Source organism: Taurulus bubalis, assembly GCF_910589615.1.
Source record: "Taurulus bubalis genome assembly, chromosome: 14".
In the NCBI taxonomy this organism is placed as follows: domain Eukaryota; kingdom Metazoa; phylum Chordata; class Actinopteri; order Perciformes; family Cottidae; genus Taurulus; species Taurulus bubalis.
In genome coordinates, this window is record NC_136602.1 from 14,917,978 (window position 1) to 14,941,186 (window position 23,209).

The following is a 23,209-nucleotide window of genomic DNA, read 5'->3' on the forward strand; positions in this document are numbered from 1 at the left end:
TCTACTTAGACGGCATGCTGTTATGTATGTACTATCACTGGTCTTCTCTCTTACTAACTCACCAGCAAGCTGTCATCGGGCCAAATGTTCCACCTATTGCTATGAAACAGATGTAGAAATTGCAAAGACAAAGATTATGCAAGATGTTGAGCTGTATTATTGTTGGAACCAAAACAGGATTTAAAAGATGGAAGGAGGCCAAAGAAAACAGCTCAAACTATCACTGACATGATGATGGGGTGCAAGATAAAAAACAAGTCTGTAGGGAAACGAAATACAGCTATTAAATGAAAAATGGTGAGAACATCGAAAGCTGTCTTGTGCTGGATGAATACAATAACATGACGTTTTTGTCTCTTCACTGTAGAGAACATATTTTTTCCTCACAATATGTTCCACAAAAAACATCTGCTGATGATGGCTTCATTAATGTGTGTCTGTATGCACGCACACATACGCTCAAACAAACACACATAATAATATTTTTGTCTTATGACGTTACTTACTTTTATTGCAGTAAAGAGTCTTGTTTTTTTCAGATATCTGTATGTCTACTGATGACCTAGAAATACTATTGTAGATGCATCTGTATAACAATTACAAGTTTGAGTTCTACGAAGGTCAAAAAATACATATTTTTTGTCCACTAATTAATTTTGAGACATACAAAAATCAGATGTGCTATTCAGGTCGTATTTAATCAAATCTCATGAAGCTGGTTATCAGAACAACAAGCCTTACACGCCCAGATACAAAAAAGAAAAGTAGGGTTCAACTTGTTGACATTTATTATTTTTAAGTCAATCCCGTGCACTGTAGCACCAAATGTGTATCCATCCACAGCTGAAAATAGTCCCCTGACAAGTTTTAATAGTAAAACTATATGTTTATTACCCCTATCTGAAGATTACGTCTTCACTAAGAACCAGTAGCCTTGGGGCTGATTGCCACAGACAGGTTAGGGAATCGGAAAGCACAGTGAGACTGACTTATGTATAGCATTTGGTCTTTTCATGGAATTTGTTGACAATAAGAAACATAATAAATACCACCATCCTTTAGAAGTACCCTTGAGATCATCCAGATTATTTTCAGCTACCATTCTTTCTATTCAGTACTGTCCTTATGGGGCAGTGCAGCATGTTTATGGACTCAAATTAAAACTTTTCTAAGACACTAGAATAACATATTTGAAAACAGAAATTCTTTGGCACATTCAGTGCTGTAATTAAGTAGTTGTACTCATAGATAAAATCCGAAAGCAGAAGCATTTCCTGTTTCCTGTTTCGTCCCCAAGTCCTTTTAATACTTATAATTATTATCAGCTACTTCTAAGTATGTCAAGGTTACACAGTAACTCATTTTTAAACAAGAACATGTTTATGTATAAAAATAATGGCCAATTTGGCCAAAGAAAACACTATCGCACAGTTCGTTTTGAAAGCATTCGTCCTCCAAAATTCAATGACACAATGGAATAAACTCTGTAATGAGCAAGTTTTCTCTGGAACCATACTTTAGGGACTGCTAACGCACACGGGATGATAGCCATGTTTGTTTCTCATGGTGAAATAAAATAATTGTTTCTTGGACCTTGAGTTATTTTATAGGTACTTTGAAACAAGTTTAGATGGAGCTCTGATTACGGTAAAATTGGTTTCACTTTCTTTGTGAAGAACGCTTACAGGCAGTAAAATGGAGCACTGGGAGAATTCACTGTGGAGGTTTGTGGGCCGCCCGAGCCGGACAATCACAGGATGAGCAATGCACCATCTCTACTGTAGCCAATTAGCAAAGTAGCACCGGCGGCATGATTCCTGCTCTCTGTCAGTGTGAGAGCACATGTCCATCCTCTCCTCAGTAACAAATGTGAATCTATTTATGCAATTTACTTCAATGAGGACATCATGTTAGGTCACATTCTGATTAAAACTTTAAAGCAACTATAGCATTTTTTTACATTATCAATGAGTGTGTGTGAAAGGTGTCAGCATTACCCGGCTCTGCAGTACCCTCAGCATTTCAGTGTCTTTCAGCTAATCCCTTTAGGTTTTTGGCTCTCTCTCTCACCACTCTTATGGTCTCTATATACTACCTGCTCAACATAAAAATAAAACAAAGAAAATGAAAGACTGTGAACTTAGTGGAGTGTTCAGCAGCTAAAGAGCGATTCCTTTTTACTCTGGAGTTGGCAGAGACCAAAAACAGCTAAAAGGAGAGTAAATATTGGACCTATGTTATCACGTCTCCCAATTACTGCTTATATAATTATAAAGAAACAAAAAAACTGAACATTGCTGGGTGCAATATAGATGGTCTAGTCCCCATGCCATAACCACAGACAGATGTCCTGCATCTACACTTGCAACCGTCACAGAAGCGTCAAACATAATACATACTGAAGTCTCTTCACACCACACCCACTGTGACTGGTCACATGTACACCTGTGCATCTGTATGCAGATTATATAGGGATTGTGCAGTTGTATGTATTTTTCTCTAATTGGGAGATAACAAGTTGGATTACATAAATAACTGTTTGGCTGTATAAATACAGCTGTTAATTTTCCTCTGATGAAATAATCTCTTATTATTTCTAAAGGTCTTATTTGTTACAGAGCGGCTGCAAGGTACTTACGCATGGATGTGTGTCTCTTGGAAACCATTTCCGCTGTAATATTTCCATCTGCTGTATATGCAGTCAGTCTAATGAAATGGTCTCAACAACCTGCAGCTGAGCTTTATACATTACGCACATATCCGGCATTATAGAGCTGGCACTGAAGAACAAGAAGGCCATAGTCCTTACAGCAGGTCCTAAGAGCCCAGCTTTTTCCATTTTCTCCACTTAAATACCTAATATTTATGTTTCATCCGACAACCACAAGCCATTATCCTCTTAGGTTTAATATCGATATATCTACATGCCTAAGTGAACAGAAAAACACATGAAAAGGGGACAGCGCCAATATTACCCCAACTGAACCCCCAATCAAAATCCTTTTTCATCCCATTATGTTGTGACAGTGCAATCCAGGGCAACTAACTGAATGAAGAGAGCTCTCTGCACTCCCGATGACCCCTGCATGCTGTGTAGTTCAAGAGGATACTGCATTAACACATATTCATCACACAGATAATTGCAAGGTGCACTCTTTCGAACATGACAAGCCAATTTGACCACAATGCCACAACTCTTAATTGGTATGCTTAGAGCCATTCCTATTCCAATATTCTCGGTGCCCCTTTTCATTTCCTGTTTAATAATAGCAACTGTTAATTGACAGTCTCATAACACAATGAAGAAGACATTTAGAGCAGCTCTTTTCTGGATTACCTCAGGTGAAAGAGCAGCGTATGTAGTTAATGCATACTTAGAAAGACCGTCAAAACTGCTGGTAAGTGGGGTGTGATGGCAGTCTGATGAGCTGCACTAGATAAAGATGAAGGGAGAACTGATCCTCACATATTTGGCCCATGGATTGCCTTTACTGGGCAATGAAAATACTGTAGATTTGGGAAGTGAAAAGGGACAGGACATAACTAAGTTTCTCCTTTCGTGTACTGCAACTCAAGGAATTTGTCTAATCCTTCTTTTAGTACACCATCTGAAGAATTATTACATCTTTCCGTGTAAAATCAATGTGATGAAAGAACACAAATCATTGTTTTAATTCACAAAGCCTTCATCCTCTTCTCGACTCGAGAAGTAATACTCTACTCACGTTGTGAGCACGCGTTGCCCTACTGAAAACTTGCATAATCGTAGCCGGCCAATCAGGCAGTGCCTAGCCGAGTAGGCGGCTGCACATGCAGCGCCTGAAGAGGTGGTTTGCCAGCCTTCATTTGGAGGAGGAGGGGGAGGCTCTCATTCAAGACAGCTTGGCTGCTTGCACTGACCTCATCACTGACCTCAGCTAAAAGAGTGTGTGAACTGAGCGCCCTTTCAATGCACCCAAGGTGCTTGTCGTGGTGACTGCAGCATAACCACCCAAAGAAGTCCTTGTTCCTAAAACACTTCAGGAGTTAATTTAAGTCGAGGAATATACAGCTGGATTCTTTTTGTCTTCTACCCCTTGCAGCGTTACATCTGCTTGCCAAGTTTGTGTGTTGGCATGTTATCTTGAAAGTACTGCTTCCATCAGACTCACTGAACAGCTGCTCGTGTACTTACTGCATGTTTCCTTGCTTCTTGATGACCTGGAGAATGTGAGTGCAGGGTGTCTCCTGCCCGCCTTTTAGACCACTGCAAGGCTTGGTTGTGTACTAGCTGGGTGGGCTGGGAACCCTACTACTCAGGTGTGGATCCGTGTACTTGGGTTGATGTTATGTCGCGGCAAGGTGTGCATTTATCGGACTCCACCCATAGTACCCATAAAGTCCAGCAGAGGCCTGTGCAAGTTCAAACAAGGGTTACAATAATGTAACCCTAGTTCTATAAGCACCGATGGAGTACTCTATCAAGATGGCCCTGTCGCTCTTACACCACTCGCTGAATAGGGTGTAGAATAGCCGACAGCGTTGTGTGCTTACCTTGCGTACTGTGGGGTCCGCACGTATTTGTGTCGCACATAAAGCTTTTGCAAAATTTCAGTGGATAAATGCAGGCTTGTGATTGGAGGAGTGTATTACCCAGAGTCCAGTACAGAAGTGTGCACTTGTAGTATCCACTGAATGAAGGCACGTCCAATGTTCGTTTTAGCTTTGTTTTTGCGAGCCATTAACTTCTGAGGGACATTTATGCCTATTCAGCAGCTTTCACATACATGTGATCTATTTTTAAGATAAGAAACTGCTAAAGGGCCATTTTAGCAAGATGTTTCATTATCAGTATTACAATTCCACCATTTGTTGCAATTAACAATCAATGTATAGATTTTCTGCTGAGTCCTAATCCAGTGCACACTAAGTAGGCCTATATTGAAACTAGTCCAATACAAATAAGATCTTCTGCATTTAGAAATGGTTGCTGCTGGGAAGAAGAGCTCTTGCCAAAAGTCATTTTACTAGCTGGCTGGCTGGGTTAGTGTTGGCTCAGAGCTCCCATTGCACAGCCATAACTCCATTCATGTTTTTAGAGATTGGGGAAAACAATTTTGACTGGAATATATATCCCTACAGTGGAAACACTCTGTCCACTCTGACAGTCCTTCTTCATACTGAATCACATTGGCATGAGGAAACAGCAGGTCTAACATGGAGATGTAACGACTCTGTCATTCATACTACATTTATTTTCATGACTTTTTGGTTTATAGCATCCACATATCCAGTGAACACTCCTTTCTTTTGTTTGGAACATGACAGGATCTTACACTATTTTTAAATCAGCTGCAATTCACTTAATTTCTGGAGTAATTCTGGAGTCTGGCATGTTATGCGTTGTTATTACAGAAAATGAATTAGATAACATGTATTTTATGTTTCTCAATGGCTTTCAAGTTCAAAGGCAGTTTAGTATTTTTTTCCTTTGTGTAAAAGGTGACCTCGTACCTGACACAAGTTCCTCCGTTACGACAGGGAAGGTGTTGGCATACAGGCGGGTCACAATCCTTGATGTTTCGCCCTCTCACTGCTTCGCCCACCAGGTAAATCTCTTTGGAGTTGACCTGAAGTTCCCTGATACATCCAATGAATCTCCTCGCTCCCTTCGCACTCCCGTCATGCATCTCCCACTGGGATGAAACATCCCCAAGAAATATGGGTCCAAAGGTTCCCTGCAAAAAAATGGTGGAAAGCTAGTGATCAGTGTTATCAGTTAGTAGCTCTAAATCATACAGAATATGTCTCCATTCAAGTACAAGCTGTGCAACTAAAAACTGGTCCTCAATATCTGTGTGTGAAAATATTAACATTATTATTACATTAACAGGACCTTACTATATATTAAGATCAACAAGAAAGATTAACACTATCAGCCTATGTTACTCTCCAGCTTAAAGCAGTTTTAGAATGACCTAGACAAGAATCTGGAGTTATAATCATTTATTTTTTCAGTCCTGCTGACATCATATGGTAATATACTTCCTGATACAATGAGAGAGCGGTAAAATATGTAAAAATTGCTGCAAGCTTCCTTTGATGCGCTAAGTAATTGGGTAGAATTAATGTAGATACATTTTGTGAACTTGCAGCTTATTGTACCATAACGGTCAATTTAACAAGTGAGGCATAATTGTGTCTGCGACCAAAGCAGAGCTGCAAAAAAAAAAGTAGCACAAGACGGTCTCACATTAGCACTAAAAACATATATTTAATTTGAAGCGGTGACCTCCGGATGTTCAGATGAATATTCTCTATCTAGAAGGTTTACATAACTTTCCTGCTCACGCCATGCATAATGATTTATTTATGAAAGACAAATCAACATTTATCACAGCTTCATTACACATTCCTGCAAATTATGCAACCTGCTGACAGTGGATTTAAAAATAAAGTGATGTCAAAGTGATGTTCTGTTTTATGTACTAATAGTTTTAAAGAACATGGAGTAAAAATATTTCCTTTAAATTTTGCAATTTATCTTAATTTCTATAATAATAAGAATACTATAAGTGGTGCCCAAGCCTCTATAATTTGAACACTTTAAAATTGTGTTCAGTAGAAACAAAGAACTTATTCATATGGTTCACTTCCGTCCAAGATAACAATGTAAAAGCAGCTTCAACCTTTCATGTCCAAAATATTGTGGATACATTTGACAATCCTGTTGACATGTCAAACATTTTCCACCCCTATAGCAGAAATAACAAATCAATACAAAAACACGCTCCCTTTTATTTTGACAGTTGCCAACAACTCCAGAGGGTGAGTACTGACTGTACTCACAATCCTTGCTTAAGCTTTTTAACATGCATTATATCAAATCTGGTTATGGCCGATACGAGTACTGCATTTAAAATCGAGGCTCATTATATATTCAATACCTTACTTTAACAACGCAGGGGTCTCATGTCATGTACTTAAAAGGTTCTGTAACAGACAGACTGTGTTGTTAAGGGAGGCTATGCATCTATGAAATATATGTAACAGGGGTGTTAGGGACCCAGATGCAGTACGACAGAGTCTGTGAATCATTTCGACAAGCTTTATTCCAGGCAGACCTCACATACACAAACAGCCAGGATCTGCTTACGGGGAAACAGGCCGACAGGAACCAGAGGGAGTTGGATGTGGAGAACGATCTGGCAGTGAGTGTGAGTGAAGTTGGGGCTTATATACCAGAGGGAGTAGGCACAGCAGAGTGGACAGGTGAGAGTGATAGAGCTGATGAGGTGGGTGTGACTAACAGGTGAAGAGAATAAGCTGATGGGGTGAGTTTGACTACCAGGTGCACTGAATGAGCTGATTAGGTGAGTGCGGCAGAGTGGGCAGGTGAGAGTGATAGAGCTGACGAGGTCATAATGAAGGGAGTGAGTGCAGCAGGGTGGGCAGGTGAGATTGACAGCTAAACTGTGAGAATATAGCTTACTTATGTGGGTCTTAACCCTAGAACACTAACGTCAGGTGATTTTCACCCAAGCGATTGTTGTTACGTTATTTTCATTGTGTTACTTTTGTCTGAGTTGCGTGGGTACTTCTGTAGCTTCATGGTACTCACTGACGTTAGTGAAGGTGGGCGTGTCTTCCTGCTCCGATCACTGTTTTTTACTACAGGCACCTGTTTGGGTGATTTTCACCCGTGTGACTATTTTTTCCGGATGGGTTTTAACATTGAGGAGAGACTTTTCCTTCACAGAACAAGACTTGCATGTTCCAGGAACATGTGGACCAAATAACAAGTTCATAGCTCCTTTTATTTATATTTTTAATCCATTTTTTATTGACGATTCCCTAATTTTTCACCGGATATTGAGCCTTTTTTCAGGGTCTCCCTGTGATACCTGTTTATCATTTTATGAGAAGTTCTATAGGGTAAACTAAAAGAAGAGTACTTCAACTTGCCTTGTATTGTTGAATTTGACTATATTTCGATGATAATTATATTTGATCAGGTACATTACATCGGGTGAAATTCACACGACGTTAGCAATGGTGTGCATTTTCAAGGCTCTGCTCGTGAAATCCAACTTTGTATTGATTACAGTATAGAATATGAATCCCTTATAGCGAAGATGATTTTTAAAAGCACTGTCAACATATGGAATTTAAAACATCAAGATTCAGTGTGAATCTTGATTTGATATCGTTGTTCAATCTAACAATAATCAGAATTCAGACTTTGATGTCCCTAAAATGTAACATTCATCCTGACACCATGCCGGTGTTTGAGGAAAGGTGTTGGACAGCTGCAGTGGAGGGAGGTGTCAGACCACATCATTTTTGGGATATTGCATGAATGCAAGCTTTAAATTACATATTTGGCATACATAATATGCATATTTTAAAGCCTTTAAAAAGACACAGACGACAGGGGTCCACAAGAATGTGTATGTAATGTCAGTGCAAATGTTAAGGGCCCTGAAACTATCTTTAAAAAAGCAGATGATTCAAATAAAATACTCAGCTGTAGCTGGATACTTTTAGGATAAGCTAAACTATATTTCATGTGATACAACCAGCTATGAGCCATTGGAGCTGATATGGAATGACTTCATGGTGCCTTCAAGTGTGTTTAACACTTTTCCGAAAAGGGTCCATCTGAAAAACGCACTGATGTAATATTCATGACTTTGTAAGTGGACTCGCAGTGGAATGCGTTCACAAGTGTTGTTTGCTGATTTCTGGGTTCTATTTGAAGGCAGGATAAGTTAATGTGGCTCCATTTTACTATTATATTTCTAAAAAGTGTTTTTATACCCATGTAGTGCCAGTTTACATGAGTAACTTGGTCATACTTGTTGTGTAAATTCCACATACATCAAACTCCATCGTGTCTGGGTTCATAATATTATCCGTAGTCTCACAACAGCGTCTGAATGACGGCCGCTACCAGCGCTACTTCAGGCGGACCAGCAGCAGTTTGATTCAGCAACGGCAAGACAGCGGTGATGACGGGCGGAGCTTCTCAACACTGATTAGCGGCCGTCACGTATGTGGAATTTACACAAGTATAAAGCAGAACTAGTGGTTATTTCCATGGTGGATGGCGGAAACGGTAACTGTTAAGCCACGGAGATAAACCCCGCCCCCCTTTCATGCGTGAGTAACATTCCCAATGCGTTTGGTGTGAACACAGCTTCATTGTCGAGCGAGTAAAGTGACGCGGTATATTCACAATGCTTTTGGTGTGAACGCAGCATTACGCAACTCAGCGTCATGCACATTTTTCGCCATAGTTGGAAAATTTCAACTTTCAACAGCGCCAGACGCGTCATTCATGATATCACTAAATGAATGCCGGATAATGTAACAACCAAACTTCTTCACTTAGTCAACGGACACAAGCAGATGGGCTATCCAAACCAGACAAACATCATATTCAATTTATAGCTGATTGGGTCCCTTTTAGTTGGGGGCCCCAGGCACAAGTTGCCGACCTTGCCTTAAGGGTTCCCTTGGTGCCTTTTCCAGTGAACCAGACCAAAGGCCTAATTCACCGATGTTTCTGACTGTGATTAGCTGAGACCTGGGTGTGTGACTCAACTATGTCATGGTGGGTGTTTTGATGAGGACCCACAGAAGCACAATGTTGAGTGTGAGGTTGTTTGTATGAGCGGTTGTTGAGAACATCACAGGCCAAGCATGCACCCCTTTCTGAACAGGCATCTGTGTTTGAATGGGCTCTGCACTGGTGACCATAATTTGTGTAAAAATGTCATGTGATTTAAATTTGACTCGTGTTGAGTGCAAATTAAATGTTTTCAGTATAAGTGTAAATATTGGTTAGACACTGGTCCCGATGAATGTTAACTAGCAGTCAATGTCGAATCTAATTGTAGCAAAGATGCTTGTGCAATAATTCATGTTATATAAATTATTATTTTTACAAAAAAAAGAAAAAATCTTCATCTTGGCATCTTAAATTAGAAGACCATAAATCACATTGAGGAAGAGGAGGCATGTGGAGCCTGTGGGAAGGTTGAGCCCCTCTCGGCATCTTTAAAAACAAAAAGCGAAACACTAAAAATATTAATTTAATAACAAATATAGCTGTTGTTAATCAAAATAATGAGCCGGAATGAAAAGACCAGCCTGTGAAAAAATTGCTGTTTCTTACATGCCTGGCATTAAGGATATTATTATTGCCCAAGTTTGATCATCTTGGAAAATAATGTAACAGGTGGACATGTTTTTAATTGGAGATCCAGTTATTTATTCATAAAGCAACTGCTGTTACTTTAAAAAAAACAGTGTGCTGGGCTGGCTTTGATAACATTCACCTAATCTACTCTTGATCTTGCTGACGTGAGTTCGACATTGAATCAGAAACTGTCTAATCAAAAACCAAGATATTTTTGTTGGTCCACACTGGGTGTAGTGAACGTGCTGGATTCTGAAGGCTGTTAGATAATCAGCTTTTTGGGCTACTTTAAGATAAAAAATTTTTAAAAAGCATTCATTTGATTAGATCTCATAGATCTATTGCTCAAGCTGGAATTTAAGCTATTCCTGTTATTTTCAAGAGTATTTCATACCACATGAAAATAGCGTGAAAGCTACACCGCCAACTGCCAAGTTGTTTTCTGTCTGAACGCCCACTAAATGTACACTAACAAGAACAATATATATTGCATGAGTTGGTTTATGAGTTGGCTATTGCAAACGTTAGACAATAATGTACTCGATAAGTGAATATAGTGCCAAAAATATTTCCCGGAACATTCATTAACTACGGGTCTGCAAATAGGTCTAAAAACGTACTGACATAATGAACAGAGCTGAAAACATAATGTATCTAAATAAATTATATCTGATGTAATTGCTTTGACTTACTCACGGAATCTGAAGTCATGCATGACAAATTATATTACTGTCTTAACTAACATATTAATATGTCTTTGTATGCATGTATATGTATGTATTTGTGTAAAAAGAAGGTGATACCAATCACATGAGTATGGGTTTGAAATGCAAATGGGAGAAAAGAGTTCTGACAAAGGGTTGATTTGACATACCTCTAACACGGGGTGTGACACATATTCCTCACGACGCTGAGCTGTCCCATTATCTGCAGCTATTTCAATCATACATGACCCTCCCAGTTTGCCAACAGACAGGTTGTATCTGTTGAGAGAGAGCAGAGGGAGACCATGATTTGTCATATCTGATACTCACAATAAATCCAGCAAAGCCTAAAACACATTTGGATGGAGAGACAGACAGAACAGTCACAGCAATGAAGCTGCTAATGTGACCATTGAGACTATACTATAAAAATGGATGACTACATATACATTACACAGTATTGCCTGAGAAACTTTATGCATTGGTGGATATTGTTGGAGGCAATGGTGCGTTTGTATCCCACGCCACAGCCTAAAAACCCAGGGGAGACAACAAAAACAGAGAATGGCTTCCACAGCTGGATTTAAATAATCAGTTCAAAAATAAGTTTCTGCTCAGTGCTGCGGTGATATTCTTTACTTTTGTTCTTCCTCAACAGATAAGAAATTCACATTATAATGCCTGTAAATACACAACAGACATCATAGATTAAGAGAACCAGTCAGAGCCAGCAGAATTTACATTTACATGCTGTCTAGAACATATTATTGCATTACTATTTCATATTTATAACATAACAAAATACATCAGCCTGCAAAACATTACCATGAGTGAGAGTGCTCATTATGTCATTCAGGATTAATTGATGATAAAAATGAGGGCACAAACTAGATATACATTATAAACCTAATGAGTAGGAAGACAATTTTATCATTTGACCCCCTGTGTGTCTCTGGGGAAATATACAATTGCTCTAGCCATTAATGTTTCAGCCATAATGTTAAGTAGCTGGTCTACTTGTGTCATATTTCAGCTTTTGCAAAGTCAAGTGATTGCTTCTTTCCAATTCATCATTGGCTTTCTACGGGCATAATACAGTAGCAGCCTCTTTACAGGGCTGTACATTGTGCAAAAGCTTGTACACTCTCTGCAACGCGCATAAACGAGATCCTGAGAGAGGGCAATCTACATGATGCCCTTTTGTTCCATAGATTCCTTATTGTTTGCCTGTGAACACGTATTACCTGCTAATCTGATTCTGTGAAATGTTTTCATCCATTTATTCCGATTGTACTACTGTTGATGAATGAGAGAAACGTCTCAAACGTCTGCTTTAATGACCAGATGGAAACAATCAGGGCAATCGCCCTCCTGCTAATTTGAAACAGCCTTCCAGGACGCCTCCCTGAGGCAATTCCACGCATACAACTTCAGGTAGGACTGATTACAGGTACTGTATGGAAATCACGAGAGCAGGTTTGTACACAGACACACACACGGAAAAATGTAGGCACATTTATGACCGTAAACATGGAATGCAACCTATAGAGAGGGATAAAATGCCTTCCGCCGTCTTCAGGGTGCCTGGTGTGTTTCTTAAGTCATTCTACCATTATCAGTGATCCTAATGGAGAAAACTGAAATGGTATTGCAATCCATGTCTTTAGTTAGTGAGGTATGAAACCTCACAACTCACAACATTGTTGCTACCCCCCCCCCCCCCCCAAGGGCATTTGAGGCATATTTTGGTGCTTACTACAGTAGCTTTTTATTTGGCCTGGTAATGCTGCAGAGACTGTTCCTGTGAGGCACAGAGAGCATGCATACTAAGCAAACAGGATGATGTTACTTGATGAGCTCTCGTGAGCAAATTGAAAGCTCCACCGGGCTAATTTATATTGGTCTTGCTCGTAGCCAAAGATGACTATTTATAAAGATGGCTGTGACTACTTAACTTGGTGTAGTAGCTAGATAGCTAGAATATGTCCCACGGCACAACATCATCACCACCAACACATACACACACAGACACAAAACCACAATGGATTATGTCACACAAACAAACAAACAAAGGAGGGAATCCGAAGAAAAAGAGGCTGGGCGTTCTTTTAACTCAGAAATGAAACGCTATGTAATTTCATATTGGGCTCCCTGTGCACCATTCAGTGCTGGCTCTCATCGGACCAACAACAGCAAATTCCCAACTTGAGGTAAACAAACAAAAATGTATGAATATTTCATTTTCTTCAAACACACAAAACCACAATATTGCTGTGATCATTTTTACTTACTCAATCATCATTTATGCATTTCTTCATCTGGCTAATGCTCTCATCATAAGTGATTTGTCATCTCTAACATCCTCATTTAGACCGTGTCTGCTGTATGACTAATTCAGTGCAACTGCACTACTGCAACTTTCTTGAGAATCACCACTGAAATATTACCTGCAATGTTCAGGGACCTTGCACATATTTTCTGCACAGCACCTGTACACAGAGGTATTTGTTAAACCTGAAGGTAGGTGTGTGTCTTTACTGTCTCATTTAAACATGCTTCCTTCACAGTCCCCTGACGGAAATTAATAATGAGGGAGGATCATCATTAAAATATTACTATTGCATAAAACATCGGAAAGTATTGGCAACAGATGGCAGTAAAACATCATGCACTGTGCTGGTGCCTTTGCAACAGTTTTCACTAGCTGATGGGCAAGATGCATATTTTTTTTTAAATAGCTTATTATTCTAATCATATTCCAGATTCTTACAAAAAGCAAATGATAATAGTGGTGAATTTATAATTTGCAAGCAATTTAGTGATCTGGAGTCAAGAGTCTATTAGTTTTAAAGACTAAAGACTATGCTCAGTAGTGTTTTTTTACCTGGGAGCAGATACAATGTAAATGGGTCACACAGGTTACATATATAAGGAATATGTATCCTACCACCTGTTCGTTTGATATTCTTCTAAGCACAATATGCAGTTAAGTTATACATCAGATATGAAGGGAACGAGATAGAGAAAAAAACATATGCTTAATAATCATGCATTATCATCACTCCACCGCGTCTACTGCACCAGTTGTCAGGAGGGATCTGCTTGTTGGTTTTTCCTTAAGTGCAATGAGCCCTGTATCGGACCATAATCTAAACCTACATCGACTGTAATGCGTGCTCTGGTGCAGTGACTTCCTCACACGCAGCACTGCAGCATTTGCTGCATAATTTGTGCTGTGACTGGCAAGCCTCAATTAATTTGGGTAGCCTGTGTTCTATCATTATATCTTGAGCAATACAATTAGACAGCACACAGCAAGCCTCTTGGCATTGTCGCTTCACAAAATAAATTTCAAGTGAGCAGGCAGTCCTGCTGGTTGCTTCTTCAATGAATATTTTATGGGACTACTTGTCAATACAACACTGACTGCTGTCTGATTGATAAACATACGCTGCCTGAGATTTGGACAGTGTCAACAGGATGTGGATTTAAAAACTAAATGCTCAATATTAAGAACTCAGTTGCACATATGGCACTTCCCTTAAAATGAATGTTTGTTTCCCAGTGGGAAAGGATACGTTCTGTACGTTGTTATTGTGTAGTTCAGAAAAAGTAATCAATGGTTACTAATTACTAATTACTTGTAAATTGCAAAGGGATTACTTTACCCATTACTTAGATGACCACTAATTACAGCAGCGATACTTTTAGTTTTTTACCTATAAGCCTATACACAGGCTCATATGTGTCCCAAAATGCAGAGCAGCTGGATACACACTGAACAGATGTCTTAGGTCTTTATTAGCAAGCATGTTATTGGCTGAGGGGACAAGAGGTGAACAGCTGTTTCTAACCTGAACACAACAGGAACTCAGAGCATTGTGTCTAAAGTTTCTTTGACGTTCATTCACGTCAAGACCCTCAGACACGCTGAACGTTCCTACTACTTTGAGATTTCTTCTCACGGCACTCTTTTATTCTTTTTTCTCTTACGGCAACATTTCACATCTACATATGCATTATTACATCCAAAAAACATTCAATAGTTAGTGAATGGACTATTACATAATACTTGATGAATACATTTAAACATTAAAGTGTTTCATTATTTGATACTCAGCCTGTCAAAAAACATTTGAGTAACGTCTCCTGTAGCTCTGGAATAGCTTTTTAAAGTCTGAGAAAATAACGTTGACGATGGAAGCAAGGTTATCTCACATTCCCCTGCAGCAAAATCTCAACTAAAAGCCAGTGTACATGGGGTAAAGTTCAAAGACGTGGGCAATACCAGGCTCTAGCATGCTGCTATTAAGTTGCATAGTATACCTTTTAGGATCCAGTGTTTTTGGAGCTTGACCTTTTAGGGAATAACAGTCAAGACATCTCATGTTCCATCGGCTTTCTATAAATTAATAATAAAGAGTGCAGTGCCAGTTGAAAACATGTCTGTTGAGGATGGGCCACATGCTTGGCCTGAGGTGTTGCTGTTGCAGCACTCATACAAACAACTTCACACTCAATACTGCACTTGCTTTGGTACTCAGAAATACACCTGCCATGACATAGTTGTGTCACACACGCAAGTCTTGGCAACTCATGGTCAGAGACAGCAGTGAAATAGGCCCACAGTCTAGTTCACAGGACAAAAACTCCAGACTTGACAATAGACAAGGTAGACAAGCTAGGCCTAGGGCACCTGCCTAAAAGGGCCCCAAACAGCAATAGATTTATCATGATATTGAGATATGAAAAATATTGTATTATGTTACTATTCTAACTAATTATACTTAGAATAGTATTTTAAACACTTAAATGCCCCCAAAACACTTAAGAAATATGTATCTCAACTGTATAGCCTATTACTAATTGTGTACCTGACTAGGGAGGCCCCCCAATACCTGGTTCAAAACGGTAACCGATAAGACAGTAGTAAATATCTGGTGTATCGATACAGTCTGGAGTTAACAGTTCTGCTGTTGGTACTTTAGAAGAAAAAGATCCAACGTGTGGCTACAGTTTACTCCAGTAGATGCTGAGAACTCTTGTTGTATCAAATGCAAGAACACCCTCAAAGGGGAAGAAATACCAGCAACCTATGAAAACATTTGGCCAACAAGGAGAACATAAATCTGCAGAAATGATCAGTTTACGAGGTAACATTAGCACTGCCATACGGAGTTTGATAATAAGAACAGGCTAATCAATGAAAGCTAATTGCTCAGCTAATTATTTTGCTGGGAACTTTTTGTACATAGTCGGGCTGAGGCTGCAACCATGATCCAGCCCACCACCCCTCCCTCTACCACTGCCGGTCCCAGTTCAAGTCCCTTCATACTAGCAGCTACCTGGAAGGTGACACAGGAAAGGGTGGGCGAGTGTCATAGGGCTGTTACCCAGTTTATTATTAAAGGCCTGCACCCCTTCTCAACAGTTAAGTCAAAGGGATTTAGGTAACATCTAATAAGTCTGTCGGTGTGTATTGAGTTGTTTAGTACATATTAATAATGGAAGCAGCTGTGTTATAAGTTAATGTTATTTTTAAACTGCTAGTCCCACTACCACTCTAGCCAACACACCTTAACAATAATTTTGTCTTCATTGTCGAGAGATGACCAAGGCTCTCGGCTCCAAATATACTCCTCCCTGTAGGAGTGTTCTCAAATTTACATTTGTTGTTGGCATTGAACTAGTCTATCAAACCTATAAGCAGTATCAAGAATGGTGCTAGTCAATCAATAAAATCCTATTGATACCATTCCTATACCTGAAATGTTACTGATTTCGATGAAGATTCAGATATGATTCACAATATATGACATGATTTTGAATTATGATGCAATATATTCATTAAACTATCATAGAAGTAAAAGCTCCACCTTGAACAAAAGTTAATCCTACCGTTCACCCAAAGCTAGCAGAATGGCTAACACCCGGCGCTACGTTTAGAATACAGCTCCTTGAGCCCTCTGACCGCATGAGTGGTCAAAATGGATCTGTACGTATGCAAGCAACCTAACGGCAAGCTCTGAAGAGAATCAGGTGAATACTTTGATCTATTGTATGGGAGACGAAGATGATGATGTCCTGAGAGGCCTGAAGCTCAGTGATGCAGACCAGCGCCAATGCGCTAACGTGAGGGATAGTTTTCAGTCGTTCTTTGTTGTGAAAAATAATATTGTTTACGAACGTGCACATTTTAATATGCGCAAGCAAGAAGCAAAAAAGACTGTTGATGCATTTGTCACTTCCCTGTATGTATTGGCTGAGCACTGCAATTATGGGATGTTGCACAGCGAGCTTATCAGAGACCGGATTGTGTAGAGCTGGCGGACACACGGCTCTTGGAACGCATGCAAATGGTAAAAAGATCTAGACCTTAAAATATCCATTAACATGGCAAGACAATCAGAAGAGATCAAAACACACTGAAGAGTGATGTCAGTGGTGTAAAGTGGATGGATATCAGCTCAATAGAGAGTGTTTAAAGGCAGACAGCTAAAGGAAAAGCCTAAATTGAACACATTTTAAAGTATTGGCGCAAAGCCACACAGTTCTCAGAGCAAAAGTCCAAAAAGCTCCCAGTGTTACAAATGTGGTGGTAAACACGAGTGCCCTGCTAAGGCTGCCAAGTGCCGTTTCTGTGGAAAAGGAAAGTTGATTTCTTGGCTGTGTGACATCTGATCCTGATCCATGGACTGTTGATATAGACGTAATGGACAAAACTTTCACTTTCAAACTGAAGCGGATGTCACTGTTGTGCAGAGGTGTCAAGTAACGAAGTACAAATACTTCGTTACCTTACTTAAGTAGAAAAATTTGGGTATCTATACTTTACTGGAGTATTTATTTTTCAGACGACGTTTTACTTCTACTCCTTACATTTTCACGCAAATATCTGTACTTTCTACTCCCTACATTTTAAAAATAGCCTCGTTACTATTTCATTTTGGTTTGTTTTCACTCCGGCTTCAATGTTCAAAAACACACACACAAAAAACCTCTCCGCCCCGTTGCCCACAGATACGTGCGCGCGCACACAGGTGAGCGCTGAGCACACACAGCAGCGGACAGAGAGCGTCGAAAAATATGTCGCGTGAAAAGTAGACCGCTATATCTGCGTTTTAAACGCTCCCAGGGTGAAGATGCAACAGCAGCTCTCATGTGAGGAGCAACCGGAGTTCTCCTCGCACCGGAGCAGCTCTCTGAATCCGGAGCAGCTCTCCTGCTCCAGGTGAAACGAGCCAAAGTGCTCGTGTCTTCTACCAACAATGAGCTGCTGGCTTCACATATTACAAAAGTACAAAGTACACGGATATAAAACTAAGTCATTAATAAATCCATGGACAAATGCCTGTACTTTCGGGTAAATGGTTATGGTACGCCGCTAACAGGTTACGCTTGCGCATGCGCGATTTGACGCGACGCCATGAGCTCCGTGAGCTCGTCTTTTCTTGCTGTTGTGTTTCTCAAAATAAAAAAACAGATCTAAGCTCAATATTGAGTATGAATTGAGAGAGGCCGTATCAAATCTACAACCCCGTTTATAACATATGTGTAGAGGAAAGCAGGTCACTGCAGCCACTAATACTGATACAACGTGATGGTTTACATATCTGCACTCATTCTGTTTTGTTTGGCAAAAAAAATTATAAGCTTATTGTTTTCCACAATGAGCTATTTAGTAGTAACTCAATATGAGTTATTTTTTGCACAGATAGAACTTACACAAAACATTGTCTGATGGGGCAATCTGATTTACTTGAAAATGATTGCAATATTCTTTATTCTGTTATTTATAAAAGCACAGATGAGTCACACAATTATGTTATTTACAGAAAAAGTTTGAGAACTACAGCTTTAAGTGTTTGTGTCGGAGTCGCCGCCTATTTTGCGCTATTACAATACTTATAGGCAACTAGTTATCATGTCTTCCGCTCCATGAAACGCATGTTAATGCTCAGTAGTACACATATGGTACTTTAATGCATTTGCATTGTAATAAAATGTGATCATTTTAAATGGGCATATATGCAGCTGAAACGGGTAGCCTAGTGCATCCCACATTTTTCAACATAACATTTTAAAACATTATTATTAGTACTTTTACACTTTTACTTAAGTAAAAAGCTTGAGTTGATACTTCAACTTTTACAGTATTTTTAAACCCTAGTATCTATACTTCTACTTGAGTAATGAATGTGAATACTTTTGACACCTCTGCTGTTGTGTCACTGTCTGCTCTAAACAGCATTTTTTTTTAAAGCACAGCAGCTTGTTCTACAGAAGGCAGAGAAGCCTTTGCTTGGTCTAGGACGGATTCCTCTAGATGTGTTGGGGTTCACAAGACTGTTGCTGAGGATAGGAGTCAAGCAAACCATGTTGAAGGTCTTGTAGCCCTTGGCTTACTCATTAGTGTCAACAGCATAGACGACATAGCATTGACGACCCTCAAGCTGAGCTACCCCAAGCTATGCAGTGGTCTAGGTGAGGTACAACAATCATATGCCATCAAGATTGAACAGGGGGCCATGCCATTTTCTTTGAAAAACACTTTGGAGAATTCCACTGCCATTCGTTGGGAAAGTCCAAGAGGGGCTCCAGCGAATGCAAAGCATGGGCGTCATCACCCACGTGGAGGAGCCAACTGGTTGGTGCGCTGGCATAGTGGTCGTGCCCAAGAAAGATGGTGAATAGGTGCGTTTGTGTGTGGACCTGACCCGTTTGAACGAGTGTGTGTTCTGAGAACAGTGGAACAGAACCTTGGAACGCTTGCCAGAGCAACAACATTCAGTAAACTAGATGCCAACATGGGGTTTTGGCAGGTTCCACTTACTGAGGAATCAGCCAAGTACACCACATGCATTACACCCTTTCGGCGGTATCAATTTAAATGTCTTACATTTGGCATTGCATTAGCACCTGAGCATTTCCAGTGTATGATGGAATGCCACAGAGGAGCTAAAAGGCTGGCCACATTGATGATATATTGGTGTGACACTTTGCTCCAAGCTGTGCTACAAATACAGGAAAAGGCAAGCATCACCCTGAATGTGTCCAAGAGCAAGGTGGGCTTCTTGGGTCACATCATCACTGAACGTAGGCAACCACCCAGATCCAAGGAAGACAGAGGCCATCATGGAGATGAAGGCGCTCCCACAAACATCAGTGAGTTGAGGAGTTTTCTAGGGATGGTCAATCAGCTTGGAAAGTTCATTCCCCAGTTGGCAGATGAAGACAAGGTACTTCGCGACCTTCTTTCGAAGAGAAATTGCTGGGTCTGGGATGTGGACCATGCAACGGCGTTTGAAATGCTGAGGAAAGCCCTTTCTAGTCCTCCTGTGCTGGGCATTTATGACCCAAACAGAGACACTAAAGTCTCAGCTGATGCATCATCATATGGCTTGGGAGGTGTTCTTCTCCTGAGGTGGAGCCTCTTGGATGCCTATTGCTTATGTATAGCATAGCCGATAGGCTTACTGCTGAACGACACACGGCTCATAATACCTTTTCAAAATACACAAAGGACAGTGCAAAGAGCGTGCTCGCAAGTCTGTTTGGTGGCCTGGATGCTGCCAGCAAGTGAACGAAATGGTGCTCAAATACATGACATCCATAAAGGTGAGACAAAATCACAAGGAGCCACTCATGACATCAGAAGCCTTGAAAGACCATGACTCGTTTGTCCTGGGAAGCAAATCTTATCTGCTTGTTGATTATTTCCCAAGGCATGTTGGGATTGCACCATTGTCTCGTTGTTGACCCTTTAAAATCAATTTATCAATTCAATTTAAAATCGACAGTGCCAATTCTTCCTTCTCAGCTGGACCCTGCACTGCCCGACATTGTCACGTTTGCGTGGAAAGAAAAGGAGAAGAGGTTATCAGATGCTCAGAACTACACCGTGTCAAACCTCTCAGGGTCTTGTCACCAGGAGAACGGGTTTGGGTAACTGATGCAAAGTTATCTGGAACTGTGCTTCTAAACCGCTCCAATCTCCCACACCTGATGCCTCTACACACATCTGCACGAGACGGAGGTTCTCCACCACAGCAACGAACTCTGGAGCCGACTCCTGATCAGACTCCTGCATCACCCGCTGTGGTACCGCAAGTCACACCTTTAGAGACTCCAGACTCAGATCATAGTTAAACCTCGTAGGCCTAACCTGTGAACTGGAAATTGAGTATAAGTGTAAAGAAAAGTTGTTACGGGTACTGTTTAAGGAAAATAGATCCAGCCTATCTTAATGTTTCTAAAAGTATAGCTTAAAGCACTTGTGAAAATATAAGGAATTGTAAATGCCTAAGTATGTTTGGTTAAATAATCACGGAAGTGGCAATGTAAACAATGTTCTTCCTGACAGAATTTAGATAGGAACAGACCTTTCAACAAAAGGCAGAATAATCCTCAAAGGTTTGAGGAGACAAAGGCAGTCTACCCTTTGTTCTCTCGAAAGAGATGTGGTATTTGTTATAAATGTATGTTGGTACATAGATGTTCATATCATGCTTGATTGATGACAATAAGAAGCCTTACGTATAAGAACTGAGGACCCAGGGGGATATAGGTGAGGCATGGCAACCTGAGGGGAAGTCGCCATTGTTTGAGTAACGTGCAGGCCGGGGATGCTAATAAAGAGTTGCAGTTAAGAGCAGTTTGTTCTCCCATGCATTATGTGTTCTTTGAAAACACAACAGCGATCCGCTCAGGCTCGTTGTCTCCAGAGAAGTGAAGAAAAGCATGGTTGTAACGTTATGCCCCATTCATGTAGCGTTAGCAAGCTATATCCATGATCCAGCAGCAGATGTGAAAGCAATGAGCCGCTGTCGGCCCCCGGCAGACCACATGTTGGACTGCAGAGCCCTAAAGGGAGCTGCTGATACACAGAGGGCTTCATTTTTTATTCAAAGTTATTCATCTTGAACAGGTCTGAATTGCACCGAATTTGAAAAAGCACTCCATGTTTCCCCCCAGCAACACACCCATTAAGTTTGAAGTAGATCGGATGAGTGGTTCTCGAGATATGCAAAGGACACACAGAAAGATAAACAGACAGATACTCCTTGCTTTAAAATTAGATTACGTAATTAGTAATTCAAATATTAATTAATGTTAAGTATATCCAGTGTACTTATAAAGTATAATAATCTTTTTCATTTATTACTGCAGTGTCCTTTGGTTGAAGTTGATGCTGCAAGCCACATTTGGTTGGAGTGAGAGCATTTTTAAATAATTTATCACTTATAAATTAAGTAAGAAGCAATTTTAGTTTAAATTATGAAATGAAAAGCAACAATACTCTATCCCATCAACAAATAAGCATACAGGCAAGGTATTCTGGTGCCTTTACTTTCTGTGATCAAGCATTACATTGACATTTAAAAACCATCCAACAAAGAAGTTCAAAGAACTGTGAGAAATTTGCAAATGTAATGGCCAAGTATATATGCAAGGCTCCTACTGAGTTTCTTTTTTACAGAAATAACATGATGGTCTATAAAGACATCAACATACACATCAAAACCTATGAGTTTTCAGACATATATTATCTATCGTAAAAAAAGAAAACTCCAAGTAAGCCAGAGTCATACTACTCCCATTCCTCTGACCGTAGAAAAAAAAAAAACACCCACAAAAGTGGCATTCATTTTAATAATCATATCTGCCTGGGACTCTGAGTCCACTTGTGACAAGGGAAGAAATGTGATGCCGCAGAATTATACTTGTCGTCCTCATTGATCTTTGACTGTGTGAGAAAGAAAATTACTCCAACAGTGAATGCTAAGCACAGAGGGATTCAACCAATAATGTACCCACCCTTGCAAATGACCAGGGGAGCGATAGGACTCTGCCACTCTTAAACTTTAATCGTAGTAGAATTGCCACGGACATCCCCAAAGGAAAACTTTCCGACATCAAAAAACAAGCCAACAACAAACATGTCCTCCCCAAATGAAAAATGACACAGCCCCTCCCTGAACACTGCCCTTTATGAAATGATATGGCAGCACAGGGCATTTCGGTAGTGGCTTTTTGTCTTGCTATAACAGTCTTTATAATGGTACAAATCGGCAGTAGATTTAATTGTCGAAACATAAGATTTAATGTTTCCAGAAACAGAAAACATACTCTATAGTGCTATGTTATGTTTTGAGAATTTCACATCTTTCAATCTGCCTGGCTATTATACATTTTCACTGAAAAAACAATACAACGTAACATTATTACAGTCAGACAATCTACATAACTATTGATAGAGCACCTGAATAAATATAAGCTTTAATATGATAATTTTCAAGAAAGTTATACCCGGTATGTTTCA

The 23,209-nt window shown here is 40.0% G+C and overlaps 1 protein-coding gene across 1 annotated transcript in view; it reads right to left on the reverse strand.

Annotated features, from left to right (window-relative positions):
* Positions 1 to 23,209, reverse strand: part of eys (eyes shut homolog) — a gene marked incomplete at both ends in the record, with an annotated part of 160,841 nt that overhangs the window by 15,107 nt on the left and 122,525 nt on the right. The window contains 2 exons of the mRNA XM_079229546.1: positions 5,494 to 5,717; positions 11,058 to 11,166. Coding sequence (XP_079085672.1) covers positions 5,494 to 5,717; positions 11,058 to 11,166 — 333 coding nt within the window. The remainder of the gene's footprint in view (positions 1 to 5,493; positions 5,718 to 11,057; positions 11,167 to 23,209) is intronic.